The following is an 11,447-nucleotide window of genomic DNA, read 5'->3' on the forward strand; positions in this document are numbered from 1 at the left end:
AACAGATACTCTTTCTCTCCTAATGTGATATAAATCACCGATACACTTTCTCTGTTCCACCCCTGAATAGTTAAAGCATCGACATGGAGATCATAGGCGCGCGCACACACACACACGCACACAAGCTGGACCCAACACAACACAACACAATCGAAAGAAATAAAGCTGGTTAATAAGATTTTTGGAAGGGGGGACGCTTTGTGCTCTCACATAGAAAAGAAAAGAAGGCGAGGCGGCGGGTGCGGGGTGGGGGAACAGCTGAAGGTGACAGTTCATGCTTAATAGGATCACGGCTGCTGGCTTGGTCCGCACGCTTCTGCTACCCAAAGGCTCAGCACCAAACGGCTGAATAGGGTGCTTTTAAAACACACGGCACTTTAACGCATCTGCTAGCTTCTGCAGGGGAGAATTTGCGCGGGGGAGGCTTTTTAAAAAGCAAGATAACTACCACGCTGCTCTTTTAGCTACCGCCTCACCCTCTCTCCTAAGGAATTTTTTTTTTAAACAAAACCGTTTATATTGTTGTCTGAGAAGGGGACCGCTGTTGCTTCGGGCTTTATGTTACGATAGCCAGTGTTTTCAGAAAGTCTGCTAAGGTTAAAGGGCTAGGAGAGCCGAAACTTCCCCTGAATGGGTTGCCAAACAGCTTGTAAGGGAAATTTGGGGACCGGGGGGGGGGGGGGGCCTCAGCGAGTGGATTTGGGGGCTTGTGTGTCCGCTGGGGGAGGGGGCTTCTAGGTCAGCCCGCTTAGAGGGGTCGCCTTGATGGAAGGTGCTCTGCAAGGTGCGGGCCTGTCTTTGGAGAAAGGACGGCCGCGGACCCCCGCAGCGCCGTGCGGAGGGAGAGTCCTTCCTTCGAGCCGGCCGAGTGTCGCTGGCGGAAGCAAATCCGCTTGCAAGCGAGCCACGCGGCTTGGATGTGAGTTGCAACAGTGGATGTCCTTCCCAAGTCAGACAGGGGTGCGAGGCCCTGGAGCATACAGGGGCTAAAACCTCCCTTCAGTCCAGCTGGCCTTCGGCTCCGAAGATATGATGGCAAAAAATGGGACGGCTGACGCAACTGTTTATTTTTAATAGCTTGATTTTTCTCCTTCTAGCCTTTCTTAAAATAGGCGAACTACCAAAGCACTTTCGTTGTTGGAACTTCCCCTGATGAGCAGATCCGTTGTTGCTTTGATTCGGTTTAGCACAAACGCTTACGCACCCTGGAGGGCTGTTTACAAACCGGTCCTTCCTTCTTTCCCTACAGCCGACCAAGCCCGTGTGAACTCCTCGCAACGGAACGCTCGCTCGGAAGAAGCTGTTGCCGCAGCCTCGGAAAGGCAGAAACTCGCCCCAAAAAAGAGAAAGAAAGTCAGAGTCACACCCGGTTCGCCATCGGCTCCGATCTCAAAACCCCCTTTCATGCGCGGCCAAGATTTCATTTCATTCCTCCTCATTTGTATTTTTCCATTCTTCAGAAGGCTCCAGGATAAGTTTATATAACTATTTATTGATGTATTCCCTGAAACTGTGCGGGGTCGGGGAGAGCGCGCGCGCGCCCGTGCAAATAAATTTAGTGCTTTTCTGGAAATAATTCGCTTCTGCTCCCCTCGCCCCCTCTCCCGCCTGCAGAGCCGACCTGTCACTGGGAACTTTTTAAAAAGACGTTTAATTAGCGTGTGTGCGTGTGTGCCCGTCCGTCCGTCCGTCCGTCCGCGCGCGCGCCGCTTCGGAACAAAACCCTGCTGGTCGCCTTTGGAGCGACGCCGTCGCGAAAGAGGCGGTCAATATGCAAAATTGATGACTCCACTTTCTTTGTTGCGGGGGCCATTGTGCGCCGCTTGCTTATGAAGTCTAATCCAATCATAAATTGCACCCCCGGACCAATGAGGGAGCCCCGCGCCGCCAATGAATGAAACTCAAGTGGAGAACCCCATTGTTGGAGCTGTCACTGCTGAAAGCGCTCGAGGGGCGCTGACCGCTATAAAACCCATTACGCGGAGGAAGGGCCAGGAGAGCCCTGCCAGCCCCGCTGGGTGGATCGCGGGGGAAGGCGCTCGGCAGGGACGCGGCGGCGGCGGCGGCGGGAGGGAGAGCGCGGCCCGGCCCGGCGGCGGGCATGGCGGTGCCGGTCTGACGGCGCCCGGCGAGCCGCCCCGCGCGCCGCCCGCGCCTGCCATGATGTTCCCGAGCCTGATCGCGCCGCCCGCCGTGTACCCGAGCCTCTTGCGCCCGACGCCCACCCTCACGCTGCCGCAGTCGCTGCAGTCCGCCTTCTCCGGCCACTCGAGCTTCCTGGTGGAAGACCTCATCCGCATCACCAGGCCGGCCAGTTACCTGCCCCGGAGCGGCGCCCCTCCGCCCAGCATGTCCCCGCCCATCTCGGCCGCCAGCGCCGCACGGACCGACACGGCGAGTGCCTCCTCCGAGCTGGGCGCCGCCAGCGCCGCGGGCGCCCGCCGCGGCTGCTCCGCGGAGCCCTCCGTCTCTCCCAGCAACGACGCCACCTTCCTGAAGTTCGGGGTCAACGCCATCCTGTCGTCGACTCCCAGGACAGGTGAGCGGCTTGACGAGGATGCAAGCGCCCGCCCTCCTAGCCAGCCAGGCGAGTCGCGGCAAGGACTGTCGGGAATGGGGGCGCGGGGGGGGGGAGATAGGTGTGGGTGGAGGTGCGGCGCTTGAATGGCCAGAGCCTCCTCTCAGCACAATCGCTCGGGGGGGGGGGGGGGGAGCAGGTGGGCAGAGCAGGACCGCGTCACGCACCTGGTGCGCGGGCCAGTTACCTTTCTTTCGCTGGAAAGCGAGCACCTGCGTTGCGGTGGCACGGACACCAGGTGCGCAGCTTCTAGGCACACGTGGAACTGGCCGCACTGCCCCGGCCCCCAAATAACCCAAACAGCATCAGGTAAAATAACGCGGGGAGGGCAATTATACCTCTTCGTATGGAAACTAACTAGCCTTGGCGACAGGCATTGGGGAAGAGCGCCGCTCGTGGGACGCGCGGGGGGGGGGTGCCCCAGAAATGTAATTAATCGATCGATTGATCAGTCCTGCGGCGGGGTGGAGACCCGCTGGACGGCGACGGGCGTGTGGGATGGGCGAATCTCGCTTCTAATTCGCATTTTCTCCCGCAGAAACTTCCCACGCGCTGATCCAGAGTGTCCCTCCCAAGACTTTCTCCTTTCCATACTTCGAGGGATCCTTCCAACCTTTTATCAGATCTTCTTATTTTCCAGGTGGGTCTTGGGGCGCGCTTCCTCCCCTGCTTTTGCGCCTCTTCCCAGCCAACTCACCTACCCGCGCAGCTCGCTCTTTGTTGCAGCCATGAAAAGCGCCTGATTCCCTCGGTGTCGCCCGGAGGGATCGGGCGGTGCGGAGAAGATCGTTCCCGTCCTCCGGTTCAGAGGTTGGACGGGGTACGACATTCAAGAATCAGTCGCGCCAATTTGATGCCCTATTTAGCACAAGCCGCGACGGGCTGTCATTTTCCTTCGCGGCTCGCCCGCCACCCCTGCGCTACAAATTAGCCCAGATTGTCATGGTCCGATCGTGAGGCGGTGCATTTCTGACAGAGATGCTGCCGGCCTCCTCTTCAGGGCGGCGGTTTTCCCACAGAGCCTCTGTGCTCTTTCCCGATGGCCAACAAAAGTTTCAGCACCATGACCAATTTGGTCAGCTCCCTCCGGGCAGCCACACACGGCGCCTGGGCGCTGACTCGGCCTTGCTGCCGATAGACATTTACCAGCCATGGGCTAATTTCCCATTAAGGGTCATTCGCTCTGCCAACGTTTTCACAAGACCACATGGAGTGCTTCCTTGTCTGGGCACTTCGGTGTGGCCGGAGCCAATTCCACTCCGCCCCACCCCAACCTTCAAAACTCTCCCTTTCAGGAAAGCGCAACTCCTTCAGGACTGGGAAGCAACTGGGTCTGCCTCTTTGCAAAACGAGCGCAACACAGGTGGTCTAGGGTGGCTTCACAGGCTATTCTGGCACTTTGTATTTCTCGGGGCTCAACGAAGCCCATCTGGTTGCCTGAGGAACAAATGGCTCCCACCTGTGCCTGCCTCAGGTCAAGGGTCCAATCGCCTGTGGTCAGCCAAGACTTCTGGCACCTGAAGCAGAACAGACTCCAGTACCTCTTGCTCTTACTGGCAGTAAAAATGCCACAGTACATGAAAAAAACTAATAATTTGCTGCCCTTCCACCGTACATGCTATCTATGATGTCATTGCGCTAGCAGTCTAAGATTCCACCTGTTCAAAGTGCTACCTAGAGTGTCCAGGGAGGACACCTCAAGCAGCAGCACTGTTGCAAGTGAGCAGGTGTAGCCCTGACGAGAGCTTGGAAAGGAGGCCACAAAGAATTCCCTTGGTAACCCCCTCCAGACACACACGCCTTTGAGTTTTATACAATGTTATAAAAGAATTATGGACATTACTTCTTGGTTGAAGTTATGTTGGTCCTATTTTTTCCTTACTGAATGTACAATATACCACCAGGGTTTTCAGTGTGTGTGTGTGTGTGTGTGTGTGTGTGTGTGTGTGTGTGAGAGAGAGAGAGAGAGAGAGAGAGAGAGAGAGAGAGAGAGAGAGAGAATATATTTATTTTACGTAGTCCTCTTCACTACTCAGTGGGTGTAAAATTATTATTAAAGATGTTTAAAAGGATATATCCTAAATATTCAGTCAAGAATGCCTAATCAAATTATCTCCAGATCTTAAATTTTGCTGCGGAAAAGCTGCACTTAAGAGGAACAACTTTCAGAAACATCACTCCACCAATAAGCTGTTAATATATTTTGTTCCAAAAAGCCAAGGGATCCCCCATTCATTCTCGTGATAATGGAATTTGCTTCCTTTCTCCAGCATTTGAATGGCCCAACAAAAACAACTTGAGCCTTATATATAGCTTTTCATGTCCATTTAATGAAAATGATTTGGGGAAAGAGAAGGCTGTGTCATCAGTATTCTCCCCAAGGAACTTGGCATGCAGTTGTGTTTAGTTTGAAAGTGTAAATCTCTTTTGTTCCAATAATATATGGCTTTAGTTGCTTGTCCTCAGTCTTTTTCTGTTAGTTCATTACTACACAATTACCATTCACGCTTCATTAGAATCTCTGTTTCTCTTTGGGAGTTTTTCTTTCCGCTTAAAGGCGAAACTCTGCCCTTTTTATCATACCAATCCCATTGGAAACCAGTCAATGTGCTAATTAGCTGTTACTTTTCATGTCTTCAGAGTGAATTCTTCAGGTTTTGTAAGGAAAAAGCATGGGTGGGGGGGAGAGAAAAGATTGATATAAAAAAGATGAATACTGATTGATCAAAACTTCCATCTAAAAAGGTTTTGTTTTTTGTTTTTTTGGGTCTGGTAAGAAGTGCCCCTTATTTTAATGTGGTATATAATAAAGTGCATTGCATGGGAAAAAAAACTTTTGAAAATTAAATACTTTTAGAAAAGAGAGGTTTTAAACTATACCTTTGTCTTCCTGGTGTTTCCTTTTCAAATTCCAGACCTTTGAATTGCCTAACACAACGGGCCAACCATAGATACCTTCATTTGTTGTATCCAATCTAATCTAGTTACCACTGGCTGAAAAGAACAGTTAAGTTAAGCGTAAACTCCTTTTCATTCCTTCAGGTTTGTAGGTGCTGATCTCCTTGACTCAGAAAAGGGTACAGAAAAAAAATGAGGAAGGGGCATCAGGAGAAAAGAATCAGACTAGTGGCAAAATCCAGAGGCATGCAAATCAAAGGAAGATTGATCTCAGTGGGCTATGTATGTTGTCTTCAGGAAAAACTGGTCCCAGAACTGATTTATTTATTTAGCTGACAGGACTTATTCTTGCTTTTCGCACAGCTTCTTCAGTGGTGCCCATTCCTGGCACATTCTCTTGGCCTCTTGCTGCCCGAGGGAAACCCCGCAGAGGAATGCTCCGCAGAGCAGTCTTCTCAGATGTGCAACGCAAAGCTCTGGAGAAAATGTTTCAGAAGCAGAAATACATCAGCAAACCGGACAGAAAAAAATTGGCGGCCAAGCTGGGTCTGAAAGACTCCCAGGTAATCAAACAAACAAACAACAAACCATCCCTTAATCAAGGGGAATCAGAAATGAGGTTGGGGGAAGCCTGAAGTTGGGTATTATACCACGGTGGCTACCAAGGCATTTTGTGAGAAGCTGGTCTATGTGAAATGAGTGCTGCCTAATTTACCGCCTTAACCACAACCCAGTTAAGTCAAAATGGTAATACTTAAGACAGTCTAACAAAGCTGGTATCCAATTCTAGCACCATTTGCTAGACAAGAAGTTCCATTTCCTTCAGTGGAATGAATTTCTTGTGTGCATCCATTTGGAAACCAACTCTTTTTCTCCCCCAATGCTACAACAGTTGGGCCTACAGCACGTTTAGAAGGCACGGCTCACCTGAACTTTCAGATGAATATCCTAGGACAGAGTGGACTTGTAGCCTTTCTTACACTTATTTCTTCCATTTCTATACTTCCCAATAGCCAAAGCTTTCTGGGTGGCTTGCAGTAGATAATAAAAACAATCCAATAATACCAGAAAATATTTCCAAATGCAAACATTTAAAAACAAAATTAAAACAGCTAAAACAACATATGATGGAGAGTAGCCTTCTGTCTAGTCTTAGCCACATCAGGTGAAAGTCAAGCATCCCCTTCCCAACCGGATGCTCCCTGGATATTTTGAAGGGGTTCCAGCCTTCCAGACCATTGATCTTGCTGCCCAGAACTAGTGCGAGTTGAAGAGAAAAAACATTTAGAAGGCCTCAGGTTGGACGCTGCTGTTATAGGCATTTATCAGGAACATCTTCAGATTGAAAGGCTTGTCAGGATCAGTTCATAACACCAAACATCCACATAGTGACTTCTTCCTGTTGTGCCCTGTCTATGGCAAATACCTCACATCCAGAAGTTCACTAGGCAGAGCCACCCATTTTCATCCCAGTGTTGCAAAACTGGGTTAAAGCCGAGGCTTCACCTGCTATGCCAAAACAGGCTGCTGTGCTTGCAGATGGCTGGATTTACTGCTGTAACTGCACAGCTGGTGGGATCATCAGTTGCTCTTAAGCATCTCTGAAAGCCATGGATTTTACTTCCACACGAAGCTCTTAATCTTGCTAAAGTGCATGGACACATCGTCTTTCCCCTGCACTTTCTCACAATTGTTCCTAAGAAGCCCCCCCCCCCACTCACATACACACAACATTGTGTCCACGGTACATGAGTGTATAGGAGTGTGTGGGTAATTGTTTGTGATTGTAATCAAAACTCCCACCCAAAGAAAGTTAGTTGCAGTTAAGGCCTATCAGTAGGACCCATTTCCAGCGAGGTTGCAACCTTGAGTGCCACCTCCTGCAGGTTGTTCAGTGTAGCAACCTGCTCCTTTTTCCTAGTCCTGCTGATTTTAATGAGAACTGAGCACAAATAATTTGTTTTCCAGTTACAACCACAGAATAAGCATGTTAATGTAATTAAATCCCTTTAAACATATTTCCAAATTAAAATATTTATATCTATATTCCACCCATCCACTTAAAAGCACCACTTAACTTGCAATCTATATAAAACTATCAACCAAGATGACAGGGCCAGCTGTTCGGACCAAACCTAAAAGCACTGGAATGGATCCAGAGTTAGTCATGCTTAGATTAAATTTACTGAAATAACTAACTAAAGCTCCATGGACATCAATGGGTTCACTAAACACAGCCAACTCTTGAATCAGACCACTGAATGCAGGCTACAGCAAAAATCTGGCATAACCTCTGCTAGTTGAGACTACTATCTCCTGCAAGTTGCTGGGTTCAACAACATAATAACCCATGGAGGTTTATAGAACAAGGCTGGGATGCTGTGTTGTCTGAACCCAGCACCATGGCCTCTTAACTACCCTGGTTGGGTTCAGAGAGCCCAACAAGCCATTCCAGGCTTAAAAGCCACCCAGGCACTGTTTCAATAAAAGCTCTTTCCAAGGAACTGTTGCCAGAACAGCCTACCTTGAGAGCTGCTTTGGTAGAATGGCTAATCTGCATCCCTGGTTGAAATCTCACATTAGCTGACAGTTCAGTAGGTAGTTTTAGCAGATCCTGCCATAAAGTGACCAGTACTACAGCTATGTATACTTTATAGGGCTGTGTAAGGATTACTAAGATCATAAATCTGCAGCACTTTGAACAAATCTTGGATAAATGCTTGCTGTTGTTACAGTCTGGAGTGCAATTCCTTCCTTAAAGGAACTCAAGGCAGTCTAAGTAGTCCTCCACCACTGTATCTTCTCAACAATGCTGTATGGGAGGTTAGGTGGAAAGAAAGACTGACTCAAGGTCACTCGGAGAATTCATAGGGATTTGATCCTGGGTTTCCCAGTGTTGGCTGAACATGGCACTGCATAGGAATGCTGGGTTGTGCAGCAGGTTAAGAGCTAATAACGAGCATCATGTGGATTTGCAGAACAGAACAATCACTGCAGAATACAGCTTGCATCCCTCCAAGGAGCACTCTAAAGGTGCCTGCCATGCAGTACAAGGCAATCTGGGTTTCCCCAGACCTCCCGTTGCAGTAAGTGGAGCTCATCTTAAGCCGGAATGCTTCAGAATGCAGCCTTCTGAGACTGCAGTTGCTGCTGGGTTTTAAAAAGGAGTCTTTCTTCACAACCAAGTCTTTGGAGGTGGCTTGCCCTACTGAGCCAGGAGCTCTCCTCACCCATAATAAATGCCACAGGCATCAAGCATGTTACTCATCTGATAGGTTGCATTCAGTCTCTTAAAATAAGAAAGCCATCAAGTAAAGAAAGGGGGAAGCTCAAAGAAAATGGGTCAGTGCAAGAAGGTGGGAGATGATGTGTTTGGTCAGTATGAGAAAGTTCCAGGGAAATGGCTGCTTATTGCTCAGGAGGCAGTGGGCGATTAACTCTTATTTGTGACATACGCAGTGCTTTAAAATTACCACAGAGTAGCATGTTCAATATTTTGTTGAAATCCTTTTAAAAACCCTGTATTATTTTCCCCATTTTTGGATGGGGAGGCTGAGAGTGAGAGTGAGTGGCCAGCCCAGACCACCTAATCAACGCAGGAGCAGGAGAAGCTCAGAAAGAGAACTTCACTTGCCTCTTCTGTGCAGCCTTGTGCAGAGAGAGAGAACAGTCCTGCAACCTTCAAGCTGTCTGGGGACTGTTGGGAGTTGTGGGGCTTTTATCTTTCTGTCCAAACACGCAGGGGATTGTGCTTTTAGCCACTGTGCTACTGGAGAAAGCTGGTGGCAGTGGAGGGAACTGCTTGAAAAACTGACAAAGTTAGGGAAAGAGTAATGGGAGAGAGAAAGGAAACTAGAGGACAGGTATGATTTATGTCACCTTTAAGAAAAGGCCATCTTTGAGCAGGTACAGAGAAGCTTGAGTTCCTCCCTGAATGCTAAGGTGTTACTAGCTTAAGCAAGAGTACATATCTGGAAAACCAAATATTGGGTGTCTCATTTATGCAGTGTTATTTTAAATAAGGGAGCAAGCAAAAAGTCCTATCTTCCCTTGCAACAGCAGGATTTCATCAAGGGCTTCAGACCACTGGTGCCATTTTAGAAGAATCCCATAGATTTCTGAAACAGTGGATTTGTGGATTCATCTTCAATGCACATTGGGTCGCCCAGTCGTTGATGATGGGCATCTGTTCTAATGTATATGGTGAAATGCCTTTTTTCAGAGCCTGTGGGAGGTTTCCCCACTGCTCTCTCAATAGTTGCTCCTCAGAGGGTAACTATAAATTTAACTCAAGTTATATAGATCTCTACCTCGATGCTCCATGACCTTCCCAATGTATTTTTGAAAACTCTAGGTAAAGATTTGGTTCCAAAATAGAAGGATGAAGTGGAGGAATTCCAAGGAAAGGGAGCTCTTGTCATCGGGCGGCTGCCGGGAGCAAACCTTGCCCACCAAGTTCAACCCTCACCCAGACCTCAGCGATGTTGGCAAGAAGGGCTCTGGGGAGGAGGAGGAGGAAGCAGCGTCACCTCACTGCCCCGCCAGCCCCAGGCATCCCTTGAGCTATCACCAGTCCACTGAGCGCTCACACCTGAGAGACAGGTTGGACTCCCCGATGCTCCCTTCCCCCACCCATTCCAGCAGCCCCAGCAAACCCTCAGACTTCTCGGACTCAGAGGAAGAGGATGAGGAGGGCGAAGACGAAGAAGAGATCACGGTGTCATAGAGGCCCATCTTCTTACTCTCCACGAAGGGGACAAGGCAAAAGTGCAAATAGACAGAGGGCTCTCTAAGTGAAGAGGTGGCGTCTTCCGGAACCCCCGGGGCACGCAGGGAAAGGAGCTGCGCCTTGTATACATCGTAGGCCATCTGGCAACTCTGATCAGAAGGCGGTCCTTTTACACCCTCCAGGCACCCGCTAGCCTTGCACTTTCCAGCTGGAAGTTGTTCATGACTCAGAAGTCATTAAAAGTAAAGCCTTGCTTTATCCAGACGACTCTGACTTAGAAGCAGAATCCCACCTACATTCATTCCCAGGTCTCTGCATTGCTCAAGAGGACTCTGGTGAGGTGCTGCTCTACCTGCAGGAGCTGCACAGCTGATGATTCTTCACTTGAGCCCTCGCTGAGCTCTAAAATGCAGCCAGCAGCATTCCCCATGTAACTCCTGGCAGATCTGGCCGTAGCTCAGGGAACAGGCCATAGCTCATTGGTAGTGCATCTCCTTTGCATGGCAGGACACCCGCCCCCCCCCCAAACCCTGGTAGCTACAGGAGGGCCTTGGGATGGCTCTGCTTGAATCCTGGGAGAGCCACTGTCTGTCAGTGTTGACTGTATTGGGTCCAATGGACCAAAGGTCTGCTGCTTCTGTTTCAATGCTAGATTGCTGAGCCTGTGCAGGCTGGGCGTCTTTGCAAGAACTGGGCCCCAAACCAGTCACACCCACCTGCGAAAACAATATTTCCTTGACTTGGCCTGGTCAGGCTTATTGATGAATCTCACACGCACCCAGGGACTTCAAAGCATTTCCACATTTGTCCTCAGTTCTGTGGCGTTCTTCTGAACACAGAGAAACTGGATCTGCCTCTTCGATTTTTGACTGAACTTTGCTGTGTTTGCACAGCTTATATGAACTGTACACTATTTTGTACACTTACATGTATGGATATTTTATACCAAGGCTATTGTGACTATACAGAAGATCAGAGGAAACTTGGCTATATTTGGTTGGGGGGTGTTGCGCACTTGCGCTTGTGTGTATGTGTGTGTGCGCGTGCGTGTGATTATTTGGTTTTTAAAACTCAAAGAGAAGCTTAGGTTTTACCTGTGTAACTTATACAAACACTGTCTATTTTGTATTCTTACTGTGTACAGATTTTAAATATGTGTATATATAACAAATGAAGCAAATGCCAAATTAAACAAATGTGTGAGTCTGATGATTTTTGTAAGTCTGGCATGATTTTTGATGC

At 49.1% G+C, this 11,447-nt stretch overlaps 1 protein-coding gene across 1 annotated transcript; it reads left to right on the forward strand.

Annotated features, from left to right (window-relative positions):
• The first annotated feature begins 2,160 nt into the window (after nucleotides 1-2,160).
• On the forward strand, nucleotides 2,161-10,202 carry DBX1 (developing brain homeobox 1). The gene is made up of 4 exons (XM_044437136.1): nucleotides 2,161-2,539; nucleotides 3,117-3,218; nucleotides 5,840-6,039; nucleotides 9,831-10,202. Exons 1-4 carry the CDS (start codon nucleotides 2,161-2,163, stop codon nucleotides 10,200-10,202), a joined length of 1,053 nt encoding a protein of 350 aa, XP_044293071.1.
• Nucleotides 10,203-11,447: the final 1,245 nt, after the last annotated feature.

Source organism: Varanus komodoensis, unplaced genomic scaffold (genome assembly GCF_004798865.1).
Source record: "Varanus komodoensis strain SLA01 unplaced genomic scaffold, ASM479886v1 scaffold3, whole genome shotgun sequence".
Lineage (NCBI taxonomy): Eukaryota > Metazoa > Chordata > Lepidosauria > Squamata > Varanidae > Varanus > Varanus komodoensis.